The following is a 23,597-nucleotide window of genomic DNA, read 5'->3' as shown; positions in this document are numbered from 1 at the left end:
AATCCATGAGACGGCCTCAGTGACAAATTATCAGCAACAATGGACTAACATGTGTAAGTTGTAACTACTAAGACAACAAACTTCTAGCAAAAAGCTAAGGAAAAAGGTTAAGAGTTGACTGAATAACATGTATCCAACACTGCTGCTCAGCTGTCAGTTGAAAAAGACCTGGGCAGAAAGGCACTTGCTTCCACTCATTTGAGGGGAGGCTCTAGAATTTTCCAAAATGTTGCTTTGCACCCACATGTGACTCCATAGAGACCATGAAGAATCATCTTTAAAAAAACACACATTGAAAACAGGTTGTCGCAAATTGTGTTTATGAAGCTTCCTGGTATTTAGAAATGCATGTAACAAAGAAGAGAACAGTGCTCTAACAATAAAATTATTCTCCGTCAACATTGATAATTGCACCAAACAAGTGGAATTTATGATTCACGATAAAACACAAAATACAGTGGTACCTCGGGTTAAGTACTTAATTCGTTCCAGAGGTCCGTTCTTAACCTGAAACTGTTCTTAACCTGAAGCACCACTTTAGCTAATGGAGCCTCCTGCTGCCACTGCGCTGCCAGAACACGATTTCTGTTCTCATCCTGAAGCAAAGTTCTTAACCTGAAGCACTATTTCTGAGTTAACAGAGTCTGTAACCTGAAGCATATGTAACCTGAAGCGTCTGTAACCTGAGGTACCACTGTAGTGCAGAATATAAAAAAGCATGCACAAATGAGCTTATGAGAGGTATATCATAAGAAAGCATTTTAAACTGTAAATATAATAAGTGTTCTGGACTATGTCTAAAACTTAAATCTAAAATGTATTTCAAGTTATTTCATGAAACATTTTAACTGATGAGAACATACTTAAGAAGTTCTCCTTTGACCTCTGTCAAACGCTGCCTTTTCTTATTTGTTGCTCTCACCATCTGTAATGACAAATATATTTTAAGACTGAAAAGCAAAACATACAAAGGGTGATATCCAGCTAAGTCATACTTTGAGCAGACCCACTGAAATCAATGAACTTAACTAACATGCCCATTGATTTCAGAGGACCTACTCAGCATATAACATTGGATATCACTTCAGTCAGTCCTTAATCATTTGTACACCTGCACTCTACAAAGTATAAAGTGGACATCTTTTGTACACATGATCCTGCTATAATAAGTACAATGAGTGACAGAATAAATAAATACAATTAATGTACAGGGGGACAAGTGATGTTTACTGAAAGGAAATCCAGTTGATTAATTGGTATAAGAGGACAGAACATTCATTATATAAAATCAATACCTGCCAATATGAATACAATAGCATTAATGCAGTGGTTTTATTTTTTAAAAAATGTCCACCAAAACTAATGTCTGCTTTTAGAAAAGCTATAGCAAGAGAACAAAACAGTTGTAATAAATTCTTTTTCTCATATAAGGCATACCAATCTATTTGGGCTCTTTATCACATAAAATAGTGAATATAATGCTCCTGAACATCCAAAATGGCAGGAAGAGAGCTAGGAGTTGTATGAAAGCTATGCATTTTGGTCTAAGACACACACACCTTTCACAAACTGGCTTCAGCAATGAGTACTGAATGCAGTTTTGCTTCTTATCCTGGGGAATGTTCAGTTGCAGACGGCAGTACACAAGCAATACACCTGATCAGGTTAATTAAATATGTTGACTGAACACATTTCAGTCAATACAATTAGCTACAGAGACAACATGCCCTCTGGTGTCCTGTCTCATGATTCCAAATATTCTCCCTCTAACAGCCACCTTGGAAGCAGAAACCTAGCCTTCCCACTCACTCCAAAGCAATCATGGATGAAAAACGTGGGCTTCAAAGCAGTAAACCTCTAAAACTAGCATGTCTCAGAGCCAAAATCAACATGAGGATATAAATTCTTGCCACAACAGTTAGATTTAATCATTATTGGAAGGAGAGCTTCTCCCTCTGGTGAAATTCACAGGGCACACTGCGAACTCCAGCTCTTAATTCACTGAAATGTCCTAATCCAACATGCATACTCACTTCTGTAGTTAGACAGAACCCATACAATTAATGAAGATTCATGAAATTGTTTACCTTTGCATTTTTCAATTTTGTTGTTCTAAGTTCCTCAGCACCTGCAACCTAATGAAAATGTGCAGGTTTTAATAATACAGCATAGCTTCTTAATTTACTCTTTTATTCAGTTGTTTTATTATGACACAGCTTTTATGTGTCACTGTATGGGTTGTAATTCATTGGTTTCACATTTTCTAGCCATGGGGTTTCTGGAAGTAAATATCCAATTACAAGTAATCTGAGAGATTTTTTTTAAGTTGAGGTCTCTGACATCACCATGCCAACAAAGGTCTGTATAGTTAAAGCTATGGTTTTCCCAGTAGTGATGTATGGAAGTGAGAGCTGGACCATAAAGAGGGCTGATCACCGAAGAATTGATGCTTCTGAATTATGGCGCTGGAGGAGACTCTTGAGAGTCCCATGGACTGCAATAAGATCAAACCTATCCATTCTTAAGGAAATCAGCCCTGAGTGCTCACTGGAAGGACAGATCCTGAAGCTGAGGCTCCAACACTTTGGGCCACCTCATGAGAAGAGAAGACTCCCTGGGAAAGACCCTGATGTTGGGAAAGATGGAGGGCACAAGGAGAAGGGGACGACAGAGGAGCTGGCTAACCATAACATAAGAGTCAACAAGGGAAGCTCAAAAGGCATGGTTACTCATATGAGAGACAACCAAAACTGTGACCATTACTTTTTGATTCATTTTCCTTTCTGTGTTCTTTCCAAGGCTCTGGCTACACTATCCTGCTGTAGCCAACTAGGATGCAGCTCCTACAACTTGTAAGTCCATGAGAAAGTCCATGCCAGAATCCCAGGTGAATGCCAACTGTTGGGACACTGTCTTGGCTTAGTCCAACATTAGGGCCTAAGCAGGTAAGTTACAAAGATCCTGTAATTTGTGGAAAGTTACTTAGTTTTCATAGTTCTGACTTTGTATTTATTATCCTAAGCCAAGAATCTTAAAGGATCAGTGCTCATCTGGGGAAAATATCATTCAAAGTTTTATTTAAAAGATTTATCCCACCCTTCACCTTTCTTTCCTGGTTGTTTTACAATACCTCTTCCATTTGAGAAACATGGCTGGAGTCCTTTAAAAATGTTAAATCATGAATTGCCACAAACATTTTTCATACTAAGTATTATTTTAATTTTGCTGTGGGCACTTCGTTAACACTATCATTCCCAAGTTTGAGAATTAAATAATACAACAAGTTTCAGTTCAGTTTCCAAATGTTCTCTGTGAAGTACATAGGTCATCTGAAAAACAAGTTTTAAAGTCTGCAGTTGGGAAAACAGCAGAGGAAAAATCATGTCAGATAATACAAAGCCTTTGCATGTGTAACAGTAGAAGGGAACCTTTTTCTGATGAGGGTCACATTCTCTCAGGTGCAATTTGTTGAGAACCACATGGTGAATCATCCCCTTATCCTCCTTGTGAAGAACAGATCACTCTTGCTACAGGTCTGAACAGATAATTTTCAGAGGGCTTTCCCCCTTCCACCACTCCATCCATTTGAGCCCCTCATTTCCCTCACTGGTCTAACAAATGCTAGTCTGTTTGCATTTTGGCAGCGCTGCACCCTCATTTCCATTTGTCAGCCTTATTCATGCAGAGCATTTTATTAGCTGGCATGCCACAGCCAATAAGCAAATTTTACCATTGGTGGGCTGTTTTGGGGCTTTCCCTTTCCGAGGGTTTCCCCCTATTTTTGTAATGCTTCTGCAAACTCCAGTACCTCCCTCTAGTGCCTGGATGGTGCCGTTTTGGTAACATAAGCAATGGCACTTACATCTGAACAGCATAAATAAGGGAACAAATGTACTTACATTATTGGTGAGTTGCTCTCTGAACACAATAGAAAAGCTATCAATAGCTTTCCTACATATTTTCAGCTCCACTCCTTGTCTGAATAGGGAAGAATGCATACAAATCCATATATTAAACAAACCTAAAGAAAAATGCTGAACTGATCAGTATATTGAAAAACATATTCTAGGTATTGAACTTGATACTCTGAGTGGACAAAAATTTGATAATGCCATCAACTATCTAAATTTCTCCTACTGAATAACATGTGAAATTATAACTTCAAACAATGAAAGCTTAATTTAGTTGCATTACATTTAGTTAGTTCATCCTCATTATGGTTTAAACTTGAGGGATGGGAATTGTTTTAGATAAGCACCCATTTGTTTTGTTCTAATGTTCTTTCTTCCTATATACATAAAAATGTAAGTTTGCCATTGCACAGCGCCCATTGGAGGATTTGTAATGCATCATCGCAATATTGGATTTGCATGAAGTCAGGACAGGGCAGAGGAACAGAAGAGAAGGCAGGCTGCACAACAGCAGCAGTCATGACATGGGAGTGAGCAGAGAGGGACACTGAGGGAAACTGCTGCTTTAAACAACAGCAGAGGATGCGAAGCCCTCAGATATTCCACAGCATCTTCCCACAATCATGTATTTCATTTATGGTACCATGTGTTGTCTTTGACAAAATGTCTCAGATTGAATGTAGTACTTTATAAGATGTATTTTATTAACAAGCAACTACTCATATTTGTACAACATTCATCCACTGAACTTAAACTGACAAACTTGCTCTTAAGATTCTCCTGCTCTTAATCTGCTGTAGGATTACTGTATCTCTTCAGATTCTACTAATCTTAAGAGATACAGTAACGTATCAGCATGGGGTGTTTGTGCAAAGAAGGCTGCAGAGGAAGAGACATGAATATGGGGGTGCCCTAGGGTAGTAATGTGGGGGGAGGGGAATGGCAAGGGCTCAGCGAGTTGAGGGAGCAGGGGTACAGTTCCTAGGAAGTAGAATCAAGGAAAAATAATTTCATAACCGAGTAAAAATGGTTTGGCCTTTTGGTTACAATCATATGACAACATTCACTGTGTTTAAACAGCACAGCTGCAGCAAACCAATCTGTAACAGAGAGAGCACAAAGTATTGTGGCTTAAGAATGCCCAATTTCAGTGTAGTCAATGAGCTTAAAGTCATATATCAAGTTAAATCTTAGTCATAAAGATACTTACTTGTATTTTGCTGTTATTTTCTCAAATGCATCCAGAATAACATCAGTTTCTTTGACACGGCTGGCAGTCTTTTTCATGTCTTTGGAACCCCAAACCTTTATCAAATCTGGCTCAGCATCTGAATCTAAATAAATGGTGTTTTTGAAGCAGCTTTTGAGATTATAGGTCTCAGCCAACCCTCAAAATTTATGATTTAAAATGCCTCAAAATTGCACCAACTTTTAATAGAAGAAATAAAACCCATAAACGATGGCATTATAAAACATTGTCTTTCAGTTGTGAAATTGAAGACAGCACTGCACGGTAGCACTAACAAACAATGCTAACATTGTTTCATATATTGGCAGACAAAATAGTGACCATTAGGCCTTCTAATAGGCAATGGTCTGATAATATGATGAGCCAATGTGGCATAGTGGTTAGAACGTCTGTAGTAAAGTTAGGAATTCAATCCCAACACGCTGCCACCATGTAGAAATGTTAGGGGGCACAGCATCCCGCCACTACCCCCTTGTAGTAATGTTACGGACACACCCCCTTCCTCACCTGTCCTACAATCCAGCAGGACCAGGCTAAGAGAGGGAATGTGGGGCCGTAACATACACTTTTTACAGGACCAAACACATCAAAAGGGTAGATGCTGCCACCACTCACTTGTAACCCGGGATAGCCATGAAGATTAACCCAAGGGAGAAGGTTGCTCTTCCCAGTTACCAGCTGTCCCACCCTGCAAATTGCTTCCACAAAATACAGGCAGCAATTCAACAGGTTCCGCAATTACAGGCAGAAATTCACAGGTGCAGTAGGGGCTAAATGGTCAGGCTCTGGATTCAGACTTCCCCAGAACGGCACATAGAACAAGGAAATCCTCTTTTCTTTAAAATTTATTTAAAAAACAAGGTTAAACATACTTAAAAGTAGGCACATCTCTTATAACGTTTTAGACAGAAAAACAACATCATTGTAAAGCATCGCTAGCTAAACGTAGTTACAAAACGAGAACATAAGAAAGGTTAGAGCAATTCGAAAAGTCCTCAGTTGAATCCGCATCTCAAGAAGACAATAGGAATCTTCATCACAAAGGACACGCATACGAATGTAGCAAGTCGACTGTCAGTATGATGGTATCTGACAGAAGGGCGGATGAGGTGCATGCACAAAACCCCACGTGGAATCGGACCTCAATCAGAACTCTTGATTAATTTTAAATTTACCAATGGTCAGCTAGTTGGATACTAACTCAGCTTGTGACAGCTGAGGCTTGTTGGTTCTCAAGACCTTGGGATCAAAAGTTTCCTCCCCAAATTTCTCAGACACACCAGGTCCTCCTTCTCCTGTAATGAGGCTTGATAAAGGGACGAAACTTAGTAACCAGGTGTTAAATCACTACTAATCAACTAGAGGTTTTTCCTTCCTGCAGATGCCCGAGATAAGCATTCACACTCCCAGAGACAGCTAGACTGCAGCTTAAGGTAACAAGGACACATATCCCATAAATCCTTTGGCCTTTGGTCTTCCCACAGTGCTTTTCTTCAGCTTGACCAGTTTGTCTATTGAAATTTCCTAACTTCACTACACCCTCCCCTCTAAGATGAAATTACATGGTTAAGTCCCTAAATTTCATCAAAACAAAATATGTACACAGTTTGGAAATACTCAAGCGGAACATCATTCACACGTCAACAATTCACTTTACAGACTGGTACATATGTGACAGAGTATCAGCAACCAAATTCTCCTTTCCAGGAATGTGAGTGATCTTAAATTGATAATCCTGTAAGGTTAAGCTTCACCTGAGCAGAACAACAACCACCCTCCCAACAGAACACTGACCACCAACTACCACCGAAAAAGTGTTACACAAAAAGGGACTCCACATGGACCCCTCCTGATGGACGCAATACCACACTGGACTTGTACATTGACTGCTTCCGCCACAGAATCCAAACAGATGTGACCAGAAAACACCATCGCTTACAACAAAATCTAAACCATGCCGAAAGGAGAGCCATAGATAATCTCAGAAACAACCCAGACATTATAATTAAAGAAGCGGACAAAGGTGGAGCGGTCGTCATCATGAACAAAACTGACTACATTCAGGAGGCTCACAGACAACTTTCCAATACCGCCTTCTACATAAAATTGGACTCAGACCCCACACAAGAATACAAAAAAGAACTGAACAAGATTGTTAAGGAGCTACCCCCACACATCCAAGAACAGATCCTCACAAACACACCAACAGAACCTCGACCAGGAACTTTCTATCTTCTACCTAAAATACACAAACCAGGAAATCCAGGACGCCCCATCATTTCAGGTATTGGCACTATTACAGTGGGTGTCTCCGGTTATATGGACTCTGTTCTGAAACCATATGCCATCAGTGCTCCCAGCTATGTACGTGACACCACAGATTTTCTGAGGAAAATACAATCTTTAAATAATCTTCCCAACAATACTATACTAGCTACTATGGATGTGGAATCTCTGTATACCAACATCCCACACAACGATGGTTTACAAGCTATAAGGAATACCATTTCAGATAAAACCACAGCGGACTTTGCTACCAAACTCTGCCAATTTGTCCTTACCCACAACAACTTCAAATTCGGTGATGACCTGTTCCTCCAGATCAGCGGCACAGCAATGGGCACCCGCATGGCCCCACAGTATGCCAACATCTTCATGGCGGATTTAGAACAACGTTTCCTAAACTCCTACCCACTCAAACCTCTCTTGTACCTGCGATACATTGATGATATTTTTATCATCTGGACACATGGTCAACAGACCCTGGACACCTTCCACCAGAAATTCAATGATTTTCACCCCACCATCAACCTAACTATGAATCAATCTATGCAAGAAATACATTTTTTGGACACTACTATAAAAATACAGGATGGGCGCATAGACACCACCTTATACCGTAAACCAACTGACCGACAAACATATCTACATGCCTCTAGCTACCATCCCAAACATACCAAACAGTCCATTGTATATAGCCAGGCACTACGTTACAGCCGCATCTGCTCCAATTCTACAGACAGAGACTCTCACCTAAGAGATCTACAGCAAACCTTTTTAGAACTAAAATACCCAACAGATGAAGTTAGACAACAGATCAACAGAGCCAGACTGATACCCAGAGAGAACTTGCTGCAAGACAGACCCAAAAAAGAAAATAACAGAACACCTCTAGTCATCACATACAGCTCCCAAGTTAAAACAGTACAACGCATCATCAGAGATCTACAACCTCTCCTGGACAATGACAGTTCTCTTTCTCAAGCTCTGGGAGGAAGACCTTTCATTGCCTACAGACAGCCACCCAGTCTTAAACAACTCCTAACCCACAATAATACTACAACCAGACCTAACACGGACACTGGCACCAGAGCCTGCAATAAACCCAGATGCCAACTTTGCTGCCACATACACCCGGACAACACCATTACTGGCCCCAACAACATCACACATACCATCTCGGGACTATTTAATTGCTCATCGTCTAACATTGTGTATGCCATAAAATGCCAACAGTGTCCTTCAGCTCTCTATATTGGACAAACAGGCCAGACCTTACGCCAAAGAATAAACGGACATAAATCCGACATCAGGAACCACAAGACAGAAAAACCAGTAGGAGAACACTTCAATCTCCCAGGACATTCTATACAAGATCTCAAAGTAGCTGTTCTATTACAAAGGAATTTCAGAAATAGACTGGAAAGAGAAGCTGCTGAATTGCAACTTATCACCAAACTTAAAACTATAGAGAGACCTGGTTTGAACAAAGACATTGGATTCTTATCTCATTATACATGACAAAGCCATTTTTCACCTTCTCACCCCTTGCTTTTTCCTGTTAGACCTATTGCAGTCGTTAAGAGTCGTCAACAGGCTCATCGCAGCTATCTGCCAATCACCCATTCCCACCACCCTTCTGAGTAATACCCCTCCCCACCTTCTCACTATATAGAAAGGTCCGGTGACTTCTGTTTCAGTGTATCTGAAGAAGTGTGCATGCACACGAAAGCTCATACCTAGAACTAACTCAGTTGGTCTTTAAGGTGCTACTGGAAGGAATTTTTTTATTTTGTTCTGAGCAGTTTTTGGTTAGAGTTTTTTACTCTTTCCAGCCAGGAAAAGGCGGGGGGAGTGATCGGTCTGGACTTCAAAGGTGTTACCCCGCAGATAGGGACGGAGTTTAGTTAGAGCCCAGACCAGAGTAAGACACTCCTTTTAGACAGTAAAATAATTTTGCTCCCGGGGTAGCAATTCTTGCTCAGATACACCACCGGTCGCCAACTCCCCTCATTGTCTTGTTGGAGCAAACCCCCTCCCAATCCTGTTTGACTGGCATCGGTTTGCACCACAAAGGGACGCCACTGATCAGGGGCTAGCAGCACCTGCAAACTCACAAGCGCCTGTTTTAACAACTCAAAGGCTCGCTGACAATCATCAGTCCAATCCACTTTGATTGGCAGAGCTTTCTTACACAGGTTGGTCAAGGGAGTAGCTAGAGTAGCAAAATGATTAACAAACCTCCAATAATAATGGACCAATCCTAGAAAAGAATGTACACCCTTCTTGGTTTGTGGTTGGGGCCATTCCTGCACACACTGGATTTTGGCTTCCAGGGATTTGATGTTTGCCGACCCCACTCTAAATCCCAAGTAAATCGCTTCTCCTTGAGCAAACTTACATTTAGACACTTCAACCGTCAGGTTTGCATCTCGCAATTGTGCCAAAACTCTCTGCACATGCTTAAGGCGTTCTGGCCACGAATTGAGAAAAATTAACTCAATCTCCTCCAATCTCCCTCTGAGCATGGACAAAGGATTATCTAGGAGCTTGGCAAAACCTGACTGGTTTGACACAAACTCTGAGCTCCTTTGGTAAACCTCAACCAAAGTTTTCAGCAGATTTTGAACAAAGGGGTCGGGCAGGCTGATGATCCCACCAGACCTGAAAACGGTTTTACTTATAACACAACCATGCTGTTTCCCAGGACTAAAATGTTGTAAAGGACCCACCAATTTCATTCTCTTTTTAACAAAACCACTTACATTACAAAACATATTTTGAAAAACATTAAACATATCGACTAGGTCTTTAAAGTCCTTGAACTGTGGATAGAAAAATTCTTTTTTAGACACTAAAAAGACAGACTCAGTCTCGCAAGGAGAGCTTTCCGCAGCTTCTAGGCAACCTAGGAAAAACTGACCAAATCTCTGCTTTACTTCAAACAACAGAGAATCCCCCGTCATGGCAAGAGTCTCACAACTCTCCACAAGGGTTTGGCTAGGATGAGGTGGCCCCCTTCCTCTTCCTGACTCTCAGCTATCAGCTGACAGGACACACTTGCATCTTTCTCAGTCTGCGTTGCAAGAGGGCTTACTGCAAGCTGCAGGAAAGGAACTGTAGATTTCAAAACACTTTCCCCCAAAGTAGGGTTTGCACAAACTTGGGGTTCAGGGACTGGAACAAAACGATCCCCCTTAAAATACTTGGAGGGAACTGGATCAATGGCTGCAGGTTGGGGGATTAATTTTCCACCACTAGAATTACTTTTCCGAAAATTGGACTAAATCAGCTGGGACAAAAACTAAATCATTTGGTACAGTCACAGTATCCGAGTTTTTGCCTTGAAAGGAAGGCACAGCAATTCGACGAATGTGAAGACTGGGGGATGCGTTAGACGCTGAGTTGGACCAATGAACGCAAGGAGTGGCGGTACTTATTAAGCCATCCCTCTTCCCCAACTGGGTTCTCAGGAACAGCAGTCTTAGCAGTCCCCGTGGTTGCGGGAATTGTAGCACCGGGCGCCAAACCTCCACCCATCCCATCCGGGACAAGGCTTCCCTCAGCCCTCAAACCTTGAGGTGTCGTTCCCCAGTTTTCCATCACCTGGGCCTGGGTGGGTGAGACTTTAATTGACAAAGAGTTCACCAATATTTGCTGTGGGTGAACCTTAAATCCCAAATCATTTCCCACCAGAACAGGGCTTTTACACACTTCAGGATCATGAACGATAACAAGTTGATTTCCAGTGTAGCCTTTATAGGACACCAGAACAATGGCGGTAGGTTGGAAAATCTCATCTACGCCATATGGGCTGATCTTCAAGGGGTCAGGCTGCATCTGTATGGGCAAAACCAGATCTCTAGACACGCTGGTGATATCAGAACCCGCGTCTCGAAAAGCGTTCACAGGAATTCCATTGATCTCAATGGGTGCTGCAAATTTTAAATTAGCCCAGTTGACATATGGCACCCTCGGTCCTGCCCCTGTACTCAGTGCCCCCACTGTAACAGCATTAGAAGTGGTTCCAGCAGTCTTGGGAATTATAGCATCAGGCGCTGCCCCACCCCTTCCATCTGGGGCTGGGTTTTCTCCAGCTCCTGAACTTTGCTGCTTAGCCTCCCAGTCCTCCGCCTGTCACTGAATCATACGCACTGCAGGGGTCGATGTCAAGGCTGGGGGCTTTTTACCATTCAATTGAGGGCAAGCTGCCTTCACATGGCCAGGCTTTTTACAATAAAAGCACAGTCCCGAACTAGGAGCAAGTTTTGAGCGGTCACCCCCCGCTATGGAAGAGTCTTTTGCAGGCATGGGGGTGGCTTTACTTTGTTCCTTAGCTGGGGGAGCAGATCTTCTGGCTGGAGCCGACGCCGCTGGTCTGTTCCCTCCCGGCTGTCCCCTGTTCGCCAGATGGGACCGCTTCAATTTAAACGATTCTGTGAGCTGGGTCGCTTGCTCCAAAGTAGCTGGATGCTGATTGGCAACTAGGCTTGCAATCTCAGGGGGCAATTGTTGCATAAATTGTTCTTTTAACAGCAATTGCCTTAGTCCTTCAAAAGTATCAACGCCTTCAGCCAAAAGCCATAATTCAAAATTTTGAGCCATTTTCGAAGAATACACAGAAATACTGTCTGGGGGGTTGCATTTATCCACTTTCCGGAAGGCTCGTCTATAATTTTCAGCATGAAACCCAGGCCTCTGCATCACCAGCCTTTTAAAACACTCATAGTCATTTGCTTGGGACAAAGGGAGATGGGCCATCAGCTCAACTAGCTCCCCACAAATTAAGAGAGTTAAATAACTAAAAACGTCTGTGGGGGGCTGGTATGTAGGAAACAAACGCAAGTCAAAGTTGCTCAAAGGAAACCCTTGAGGAGCCTGTCTTGGAATTGCTCCCCACGGTTCTGGGCTACAGTCATACCTTGAGGCATAACGATAATGGGGCACCTGTCCATCCGGACGCTGAAGTCCCTCCTCTGCGTATCCACGCAAGGGTTGGGGGTGAGGTTCGACCTCCTCCTCCTCGTACCGTCGCATCGCCCCACAGGTTTCCCAAGCTCTTACTGGCGAGTAGACCCGGACTGGACTAGGCAAATGACGTCTCACTGGTCTGCGACTTTCACGGGACGGACGCTCCAGGTCGTCGTCCTCCACAGATGCTTCCTGCATTTGTCGTGGCAAGTCTCGATACTCATACGCCATCCGGCTGGTTCTTGGGTCAGTAATGATGGACTGGCCCACTCTGGGAAATTTTTCCTGGCACTGAAATCCTCCCTGGACAGGATCTGGCACCCGTTCGACAGCTTCACCGGCTGAAAACTCCATTTCCCTCGGCTCTGCATAAACGAGATAGCTTCCTCTAGGATGTGTAGAGGCAATCACAGCTTTCACTTCCTCATGAGGTGATAGTTATTGGTTAAACGATGTGCCAACTGCACTCTGAGAGTTGCACAACTCTCTCCCGCCCCTCTGAGTTCTTAATTGGTTGGCGTTCTCTTCTCCCTTGGAATGCTCTGAGAACAAGGGGGAGGAGTCTGCTTTAGAAATTGGTTGTGTGGGGGGGGGGGTTCTGCTGCAGTGGGAAGGGAGCTACTCTCTCCACCCGGCCCCCATTCATCCACCGTGCGCATTGTATTCTCATGGGAGACTCCGCCTTCCATGATTCCTAACTATCCATCAGAAAAAAATAAAACGTCTGCAACTTATAAGAGATAAGTGCTCAAATTAAAATCAAAGTGCCTTTCTGTAGGGAAGTTCGATCCCACCACGCTGCCACCATGTAGTAATGTTACAGCCACTCACCCCTTCCCCACCCATCCTACCATCCAGCGGGACCAAACTAAAGAGGAAAGGCGGTGCCGCAACATATACTTTTTACAGGACAAAACACACCGAAAGGGTAAATACTCCCTTGTATCTTGGGATAGCCAGAAGATTACCCAAGGGAGGTTACTCTTCCAATTTACCGGCTGCCCCACCCTGCAATTGCTTTCCACAAAATGCAGACAGAGGTTCCGCAAATTACAGGCAGTAATTCACAAGTTCAGTAGGAGGCTAAATGGTTAGGCCTGGATTCAGACTTCCCCAGAAAGGCACGCAGAACCAATAGGAAATACTCTTTTTAAAATTTATTTAAAAAACAAAATTAAACATACTTAAAAGTAGGCACATCTCTTATAGCGTTTCAGACAGAAAAAACAACATTGTAAAGCATCGCTAGCTAAACGTAGTTACAAAAAAACGAGAACATAAGAAAGGTTAGAGCAGTTCGAAAAGTCCTCGGTTGAATCCGCATCTCAAGAAGACAATAGGAATCTTCATCACAAAGGACACGCATAGGAATGTAGCAAGTCAACTGTCAGCATGATGGCACCTGACAGAAGGGCGGATAGCTGCACCCACAAACTCCTTTCCTAAGATTTTTATTCTGTAAAACCCCATGTGGAATCGGACCTCAAGACCAATCAGAATTCTTGTTTTATTTTAAATTTACCAATGGTTGGATAATAACTCAGCTTGTGACAGCTGAGGCTTGTTGGTTCTCTAGACCAGTGTTTCCCAACCTTGGGCCTCCAGCTGTTTTTGAACTACAGTTCCCATCATCCCTGACCACTGGTCTTGCTAGCTAGGGATGATGGGAGTTGTAGTCCAAAAACAGCTGGAGGCCCAAGGTTGGGAAACACTGCTCTAGACCTTGGGATCAAAAGTTTCCTCCCCAAATTTCTCAGAGACACACCAGATCCTCCTTCTCCTGTAATGAGGCTTGATAACCCTTATTTACACAGGGACACTTAGTAACCAGGTGTTAAATCACCACTAATCAACTAGAGGTTTTTCCTTTCTGCAGATGCCTGAGATAAGCATTCACACTCCCAGAGACAGCTAGTCTACAGCTTAAAGTAACAAGGACACATTTCCCATACATCCTTTGGCCTTTGGTCTTCCCAGTGCTTTTCTTCAGCTTGACCAAAGTTTGTCTATTGAAATTTCCTAACTTCACTACAGCGTCAGACTAGGATCTGGGTGACTCTCAGCCAAACCTACCTCACAAGGTTGTTGTGGGGATGAAATTATGAGTTGGTGGGGAACCATGAATACCACCTTGAGCTACCACTATCAGGGTAAGTGCCCCAATTTTAAAATTCCTGTACAGTGGAGTGAGTGACAAGCTATCCATGGATTCCCTCCACTGTAAGCAAAACAACACCACACAACCTCTTTCTCACCTGAGTAAGCTGTCTCCATGTCTGGTGAACAAACCTCTTTCTGCTTCTTGTGGCATTCAGCACTCATAATAGGCATCTATCAAATAAAAATGCATACATTTAAATGCTTTTATTTTGAAATTTTAGATCACATTAGGCAAGAGCAGCAGCTATGAAGTTTGTCTGAATTCACACTCTTTCAACAAGTGGTTCTGGCTAGTTCTGACCAAGGCATGTTAAGGAACTACAAGGAAATGGTGTCAAGAGGACATTTGCCCATTTGCAACAGCCCCTAACTAATTTGCACACACATAAACTGCACCAGTGAAAGCACCACTGTGAAAAAAATACTGGAAACTAAAATATAGGAAGCACTGTATTTTTTCACTAATGCTTACTGAACACATTTTTAAAAAGAACAGACCCAGATATGTGCCAAAAGGCATCATTCTTAGGACAAAGGTTCTCACAGCTATGGTGCATAGCAAAGTTTATAGTTAACCTTATCAGTATTCAAGTCCTCCACAAGATCTGGAATGTTATCTGATATTCTGCATTCTGAAGAGCTGCATCTTACTGGCAGTGGAGATGTTAATCTATAGTCCTCTGTGCTGGATGTAGACTCTGTGGCTCTCTAAATGAAAACAGTCAGGTGATTATTCTCAGATTAAAGAGAATACAAATGCAGTGCCTTTCATTTTATAGGAACGGATGCAAACTTTCCCCCCAGTATAAAAACAGCTTTACATATTATGGAAACATCAGTTATACATCTTTATGTAACATGCATCTGCAATGTTTTCTGCAGTCTGTGAGAAAGATATGAATACTTGCTGCAGGGAACCCCAATTTACCTTGCTTTCCCACAGCAAACATAATTAAAAACTAAATGAAAGTAGCTTACATCCAATAAAGATACCATGAAAATTTTGTAAAACAGGTAGCCATGAGGCACTAGCAATTAAAACAGCTTCAAGTTGTTACCATATATGACAACTGTGATCACAACTGGACCAATATAAGCAGCTGTTTATAGTGACACTGCACATGGGAAGCAGCTGAGCTGTACTGTAGAAAGATTAGACTGAGCACCACTATTTAAAAGCCTAAGTGTCAACTTCCATTAAAATAAGTTTCTAACGTTCATAATTTCTGTGTAGTCTGAAGACATGCCGACAATTACCTCAACACAGAAAACAAGAGTCTGCAAAAGCCTATACACATAATGTGCCTGCAAAGATACAATGCTTTGTGCACCAAACATACCATTCCTGGTATGTCTGCCATTCCTCAACTATCATACTTGTGCTAATCTTCTTTTCTGATCACTCAAAAGCTGCATTTGCTAGATTGGGGTAAATGCATTTAAGAGCTTCAGCTCCTAGAAGGGAAATTATAATATACAAGGGAATTTTTTTATATATATGTATATGATTTCTAAGGCAAAGTCATGACTTTAAGAGCCATGCCATGTGAAGATAATATTACCGATATTCATTCTTCATTATCTTAACTAGCATGCGATTTCAGCTAGTAGTAAATAAATCATACTTGCTTGAAGTCTGGAGAATTAATTACCCAGTTATAATAATATACATTTAAAACATAGAGATCCAATTATTCATTTCCAATATATTGGAATTTTCAATATATTGTTGTCTGTTTTCCTGAAGTAAAAGTAGGACACACGATCTTAACTTCATTTCTTTACCATATTCTCTTGCACAGGTTCCTCTTCAGAAACTTCTCTCTCTGATCTTGATTTCAAGATATGCTGACACTTGCTAGAAAAAGATATAAAATAATGCAATACAGTATATTCTGGCATGTAGCTTTAAAAATCAAAAGGTCACTTCTTTTCTTGCTAAGAAGTTTCGCTGTTGGCACACAGGATTTGTCCAATGCTGACAATAAGAATCAAAGAGCCAGCAAGAATATAGTGGGGATCAAATGGGTATGTGAATTGAATGGGATGTAGATGTGTGCATGCAAGGAAAAAAGTAAGGATGTGACTGTTGTGTATATCTGAGTTACTCAAAAAGCTATATGGCTTGTGTTGCATAGTGTCGTGTTGCATAGTGGTTAAGAGCTGAAGGAGCCGATACTGCACAACAGTATGTGCTGATAGGAACTGAAGCTTAATTCACTGAGACAACTTACAAATCTCTAATATCTCTTACAATGAGTTCCTAGGGGTCACACAGATGTGCCACTCAGAAAGGTACTGCAAGAACTAAAGGTTCAGTCTTGATGACACAGTAGAGTACAAAGAGCCAAAGAAAAATAATGCAGTATATTTATACACTTTTGCTACATAATGTATTGATAGCAAATAATAATCCTGTTTAGACCTTAAAGTTAGGAATACTCCTACAGTCATATTTTTGAAACATACAAGTTGGTTTAGAACACATGTGGAGAAACGTTTTGGCTTCACAGGCCAGATCCTTTGCATCATAGGCCTCACAGGGTGGATGGGGCTGCTCACCTATCAAAACCCCATCTGTGGCTTTGCAATGTGCCCACTGAAACACTCACGCCTCTCCTCTCATTTCAAACAGTGCTTTGCTCTGCCTCCCCTTTAAGCAAAGGGACATTGTTAAACCCATGTTTAGTGCTTTGGGAAGTTCTGAGCTTGTTTCTCCCCTCTCCACCATTGACAGGCATGAGAGAAACAAGGCTGAAGTTTGCTGGCAACAGCAGCAAGCTGCCAAACACTTGGAACAAGCTCTCTTGTGCACCAAGCCCAGTGCTTAGAAGGATTGCTCCCCCTTCCCATCAGCTGGTACGGTCGGCGTGTGATCCTGCTTCGTGCTGGGTTCCAAAAGCACTGTCTGAAGCAGCTTGTGCGTTTCTCCTGAAAGCAGGTGGCACACAAGCTACTTCACATTACGCTTTTGAGCAGGATTTAATCTCTGCTTATCACCAGTGATGTCAGCTGATGGGGAGGTGGGCATGGTTTGGGGATAATGGCCTCATGGGCGAAAGTGGACCCCTAATACACCAGATTGGCCTGCAGTTCTGCACCCTAGATTTCGAATATAAAGGAGGGAGCATGCTTGTGTTCACTCCTCCATATCCTTAGTTAAAAGTTTAAAAAGGAACAATCAAACCATCCAAGCATTTCACATGGTTTGGATGCTATCTTCTCAATTGCATGAAAAGGTGCCTGAAAATTAGATGGGGGTTCTGTAGTGTGCTGAATGAATGGCCAATGTTAGTATGCCTAGCATATTTTAGTCAAGCTAAAAGGTGTGTGAGTGAATGAGGAATGAGTACCCTTGTGTTACAAGGATAAACATGTTTTCAAATTTACATCTGTAGTACCTTCCTCTAGTATCCTTCTTTTTTGGCTCAGAATCTGATGAACTGCTTGTTGACCCATCTGAATACTGATTTTCTTCCTCATAAGCAGACACAGCGGTGCTATGTAAAGGTTCCTGTGAAGGTTCACCTAGATAACATAGACAAATCTAGCATTAATGAACTGCTCCATCTTGTTTGTGGTGAGCAATAAAAACACAGGTCAGTCTTGGGCATTCAGACATTTGTCCACCTCAAATGTAAACATATAAATAAAGGGGAGCAAGGGCACACTATTGGTGACAACTGTCCCTTCCAGCACAACCACTTTATTAAATTAACAGTCCTCCTATTTCAGAACTTCACCTTCAAATCTCATGGAGGGCTAGTAACATGATAACAGTAATGTGTCAGAAGAGGAGGGCTTGACAGCACATTCATTTCTCCTCATGGGCTTGTTTACATGTGAGGAGGAGAACATATTTTTACATTTCTCACTTCAATTCCCTGTAATTTTGGACTACTTTGATGCCTCAGCCCTGAAACTGTTCACAGGATTTGGGGCACCACTTACACCGCTGAAGCAGAGATTCTATTTTATGTTCTGTAACTATTAGTGTCAATTTAAAAAGGCAAAATGTGATCACTAACCAAATAATTCATCAGGTTCCTCTGCTTGGTCAGTTTGGAGAACTTTCAAAATACCTGACACATCTGGTTCCTAAGGAGAAAGCAGTTTAAAATGAAAGTTCAACTTGACATGGTATCCCTGGGGAGGACCCTCAAAGAACAGAATCTGTAACAAATAGCTGAAAATTGAGATTTCTTTCTTTGCGTGTAAGAAACAAATTCAAACAAATTCAAATACTGGATTAGAACAAGAAAGAAATATTTTATCAAAATACTATTTCCTATAATAAAAAACCCGCAGAAAGCAAAACAAGACAAGAAACCAGGAGTTATGTATGTATGTATTTGGGGTAGGGTGAGATAGATAGGGGGTCTGTGTGTGTGAATGACATACACTTATTTCATCTGTGGAGTGGATTTTCCGGATCTGTGTGTGCTGTTTATTTGATAGAGAAACAGTTGGACATAGAAAGAGGAATAGTGGTGTGATGGGGGGGAGAGGGAGAGGCGGGCAGGCAAGGTATGTATGTATGATCTGTCAGAGAGGGTGAAATATATGCAATGTGTATATGCTAGTATGTGAGTAGTCTGTGTAAGAAAGAGAGAGAGAAGAGAGAGGTTTGTGTAGCTGTGTATATGTAGTGTGTGACATACATATATACATACATACAGCATTTTACTTGCATGCTGGCTTTCCAAAGTTAAAACCATGCTCAAGGCAGCTTACAACGTGAAAAAACACATAATTATATAGCCAAAATCAGCCATTAACAATAAATAAGACGCCAAAAAGTACACAACCAAATTGAACAATTCCCACATATATCTTAAGATCTAAAATAAAGATCCTTTTTTAAATTAATAACAGAAACACCCAGCCATCAAAACTTCCTAAACAATAGTCCAGCCCAAGAGTCTTTTCAGCATCCTCAGCTTTCATAGCTGGAGTCAGTCAGGGCCCTCCCCTCCCAGGCCAGGTGGGAAAAGGCCTGCAAGGCAGGGAACAAGTCTTCCAAGACTCACAGCCAAGCTGTATCAGTGTGTATGTGTAAGAGATGTGTGTTTGTGGCCTGTATTTGTGTAGTGTGTGTCAGTGTGAGAGTGAGCAGGATGTAAGCATTTTGCATATTTTTTTTCTGGTACTGGGGAATTCTCTACGATTTGACAGCAACAGCACCATAGTGTGCATTTGAGGAATCAATACTGTGTTATCTCCAATCCAGAAGTGGCAAGCAGCAGATTTTCTGGGTAAGGAGAGGGGAGCAGCAGTGACTGTATCAATTTTGTGTCATGCCATGCCTCTGAATGTCAGCCTTTCATTATCCCATTCTCTGTACGTACATGTATTTTACGTATTCTGTATACTTATAGTACCCCTAAGGGAGGATGATTCTGTATTGCATCATGCTCTTTAAGCACTTGGGATATCATGTGTCACCTCTATAGTTGGAAGAGCGAAAGGCTTTTAAAAAAAAAGTTTAAGTTCAAAATTCCCCATAGAACTCCAGTATGGATTATCTCAAGGCTGTGAATCAAATAAAACTAAACAGAAGTGGAAAATGTCTCATTTGTGTTTGAATGAAAAAGATATGTGCCACTTACTCCCAGTTTCTTTCTGAAGTCCCTCCTTGATTTTCTCTTTGGCATCTTTTTACTAACAAAATAGGGGGAAAGAAAATTACCATAAAGGGGTATATTATATTTTACATTTATGATTTTTTTTCAGCATGACCTTTATCAACTCGTCATTGGACTTGTATCTGTGAGTTTCCTAAAACAGAATGACACAGTCCTAGGTAGTCTCCCATTCAAGTACAGAACAAGCTCAGTCCTATACAGCTTGAGTATTTCAGGTGCTTGCAGAACATCTCTGGAGTTCAATCAGTCAGTATATTTATTTTGCTGTTCCTTATACAAACACATTCCATCACTGTTCTGTCCATATGTGTATTGCATATTAATGAAATTATTATTTTGTGGAATGCCATTGTGAAAGTTAAAAGATATGGTGGGAGATGAGAACTGGAAGGCACAGAGGGGGTTAGATGCTATGTCTGCTGAGAGAAATTTAACAGCAGAGCTGTCATTGCTGCTTACTGTAAAACAGTATTTTTTTGAAAAGCACCTACCTCAACAGTAGACATACAGACTCAGGCAGATGTTATTTATTGTATTACTCTTTTCAATTAAAAAGCCAGTATGATCTTGCAAAAAACGTAATTTCCATATAATAGGTCAAAATTCTAGCAACTTCTAGAAGCAAGTTCTTCAGTTATATGCACACCTTCATATTCTTATAGCTGACTAACACTCCCTTGTAATCTATACACTCTTTTACCAGCACAGATGTTCTGTGATTTGCACTGGCTTAGAACAAATTAATCTATTAAAAAAATGCCAAGGACAAGACTGAAGTAAATTTTGTTCAGAAAAGTGGAAATGAACTTATACTTTTTTCATAGTTACTAACCGAATACTGTTTTCCATATTTTGCTCTTGCCTTGTCTGTACTGTTAATTTAAGATGAATTTATTTCTTCTGAAAAGAGAAAAACACACACACTTCATAATCACATTCAGGTGGAACAATAAGACATACACTTTCCACTTTTTATGAAGATGAATAAATCCACGAACAAGTGTGGCTACCAAAATTGCGTCTGCTTTGTTTCCCACTATTCCTCCCTACTTCCACCTTGTGGACGACAGAGATACTGGAATGCTATTTGCCTGTCTTACAGGGATGTAAGATTAAAGCAAGTAATCCGCCTCTGCCACCCCCCCAGCTAGTTAACCTGGCGAGAAAGCTAGAGGTGTTTTCTCTCTCTTTTTTGGCTGCTAAGACTAAAAGCGGGTTATCTTCAACTCTTGAGGCAGCAAAGATTGGCACTACAAATGATGTAAGGAGAGAGCTGAAGCCCATGATAGGAAAAGTAGTAAGGGAACACCTAGCTACTTTAAATGAATTCAGGGCCTGATGAGCTGCATCCAAGGGTACTAAAAGAGCTTGCGGATGGAATTTCAGAGCCTTTGTCTATTATTTTTGAGAATTCTTGGAGAACAGGTGCAGTCCCTAAAGACTGGAGGAGGGCAAATGTCCCCATCTTCAAAAAGGGGGAAAGGTAGGTCCAGATAACTACTAACCGGTGAGCTTGACATTGATACCAGACAAGACCCTAGAACAGTTAATTCAGCAGTTGGTCTGTGAGCATTTAGAAAAGGATGCTGTGATTATTAAGAACCAGCATGGATTTCTTAAAAATAAGTCATGCCAGACCAACCTGATTTCTCTTTTTTGATGGAATTACAAACTTGGTGGATCAGGGAAATGATGTGGACATAATGTATCTTTATTTCAGTAAGGCTTTTGACAAAGTTCCCCATTATATTCTTCTGAGGAATCTGGTAAAATTTGGGTTGAACAAGGTAATTGTTAAGTGGATTTGTAGCTGGTCGGCTGACTGAACCCAAAGAGTACTCATTAATGGCTCCTCGTCATCCTGGAAAAAAGTAAAAAGTGGGGTGCCGCGGGGTTCTGTCCTGGGCCCATTGTTAACGCCTATATAAATGACTTGGATAAAAGAATTGAGGGAATGCTCATCAAATTTGCAGATGGCACCAAACTGGGAGGGGTAGCTAAAGCCACAGAAGACAGAATTAGAATTCAAAATGACCTTAACAGAATGGAGAACTGGGCACAAGCTAACAAAATGAATTTCAATAGGGACAAATGTAAGGTTCTGCACTTAAGACAGGAAGAACCACATGCACAAATATAGGATGGGGGACACCTAGCTTACTAGCAGTACAAGTGAAAAGGATCTAGGGGTCCACAAGCTTAAGGTAAGTTAACAATGAGATGCAGCAACAAAAAAAGCTAATGCTGTTCTAGGCTGCATCAACAGAAGTATAGTGTCCAGATCAAGGGAAGTAATAGTACCGGTCTATTCTGCCTTGGAATACTGTGCCCAATTTTGGACACCACAAATTAAGAAGGATGTTGACAAGCTGGAAGGTGTGAGGAGGAGGGCAACCAAGATGATCAAAGACCTGGAAACTAAACCTCATGAGAAGCACTTGAAGGTATGTTTAGTCTGGAAAAGAGGAGACTGAGAGGAGACATGATAGCCATCTTTAAATATCTTAAGGGCTGTCACATGAAGGAGGAAGAATGCTTATTTCCTTCTGATCTGGAGGGTAGGACTTGAACCCATGGCTTCAAGTTGCAAGAAAGGAGATTTCGACTAAAAATTCGAAAAAACTTTCTGAAAGTAAGAACTGTTCAGCAGTGGGCTCCCACCAGAGATGGTGGACTCTCCTTCCTTCGAGGTTTCTAAACAAAGGTTGGTTGGCCACCTGTCACGGAGGCTTTAGCTCAGATTCCTGTATTGCAGGGGGTTAGACTAGAGGTCCCTTTCAAGATTCTATGATTAGCTTCTGGCTAAAATAAAATAAAATGCCAGAGCCGCTCCCAAGAGCTCCCTCGCTGAGCTACAGCGAATTCAAGCCGCCCCTCGAACTCTTTCCTTTGCCTCAACGTTCACGCGGCGTGTCCGTTGGCAGGTGTGTCACCTTGACAACCCGCGCGCAACAACGGCTGCCATGCCCCGCCCCCGGCACGCAGCCTGGGGCCACGCCCTTCCTCTGTCGCGCTCTACCTTAACGTCCGATAAGCCCCGCTCCTTCTGACCACGCCCCCTCATAACTCCTCTCGAGCCCACGGCTCCCCCTCCCTAGCGCCCCCCCCCGCCAAAAGTGCCCCCTTGAGCTGAACTGTTCGGCTGTGGCGCGCGCCCCCCTCAGTCGCCAGGCCCGACGGCTTCCGCGAGAGAACCGAACTCACCGCGAGCTCCCTTCGGCCGTTTCTTTCCCGCCGTTGTAACTCAAATGGCCGCGCCGGAACTGTCCCACCGAGCACCCGGAAATGGGGGGGAGACGCAACTATTACGACTTCCCTCAGCGTACAAGGAACAAGGCTTTTGAGGGCGCCCCTATTTCTCTCTCGGCAGTTGGTTTGCTC

The 23,597-nt window shown here is 42.0% G+C and overlaps 1 protein-coding gene across 6 annotated transcripts in view; it reads right to left on the bottom strand.

Annotated features, from left to right (window-relative positions):
• The window catches only part of CENPU (centromere protein U), a 26,253-nt gene extending 2,656 nt beyond the window's left edge, over positions 1–23,597 (bottom strand). The window contains exons 1-12 of one of the 6 annotated variants that reach the window (XM_081875898.1): positions 23,421–23,597; positions 21,049–21,116; positions 20,181–20,232; positions 18,600–18,669; positions 17,973–18,099; positions 16,357–16,429; positions 15,148–15,279; positions 14,667–14,742; positions 5,122–5,245; positions 3,900–3,978; positions 2,088–2,135; positions 864–925 (exon numbers count right to left, since the gene is read on the bottom strand). In XM_081875898.1, the coding sequence (XP_081732024.1) occupies positions 864–925; positions 2,088–2,135; positions 3,900–3,978; positions 5,122–5,245; positions 14,667–14,742; positions 15,148–15,279; positions 16,357–16,429; positions 17,973–18,099; positions 18,600–18,669; positions 20,181–20,232; positions 21,049–21,065 (860 nt within the window). In that variant the 5' untranslated portion in view covers positions 21,066–21,116; positions 23,421–23,597. Of the gene's footprint in view, positions 1–863; positions 926–2,087; positions 2,136–3,899; positions 3,979–5,121; positions 5,246–14,666; positions 14,743–15,147; positions 15,280–16,356; positions 16,430–17,972; positions 18,100–18,599; positions 18,670–20,180; positions 20,233–20,707; positions 20,960–21,048; positions 21,117–21,858; positions 22,845–22,877; positions 23,112–23,235; positions 23,276–23,420 lie in introns of those variants that run through there. The other 5 variants (XM_081875900.1, XM_081875901.1, XM_081875899.1 and 2 more) reach the window with 5 other exon arrangements.

The sequence above is a fragment of the Podarcis erhardii genome (assembly GCF_964252035.2).
Source record: "Podarcis erhardii genome assembly, chromosome: 9".
NCBI classification, from domain to species: domain Eukaryota; kingdom Metazoa; phylum Chordata; class Lepidosauria; order Squamata; family Lacertidae; genus Podarcis; species Podarcis erhardii.
The sequence above is the reverse complement of the archived record's forward strand: the minus strand, read 5'-3'. Positions and strand labels throughout refer to the sequence as shown.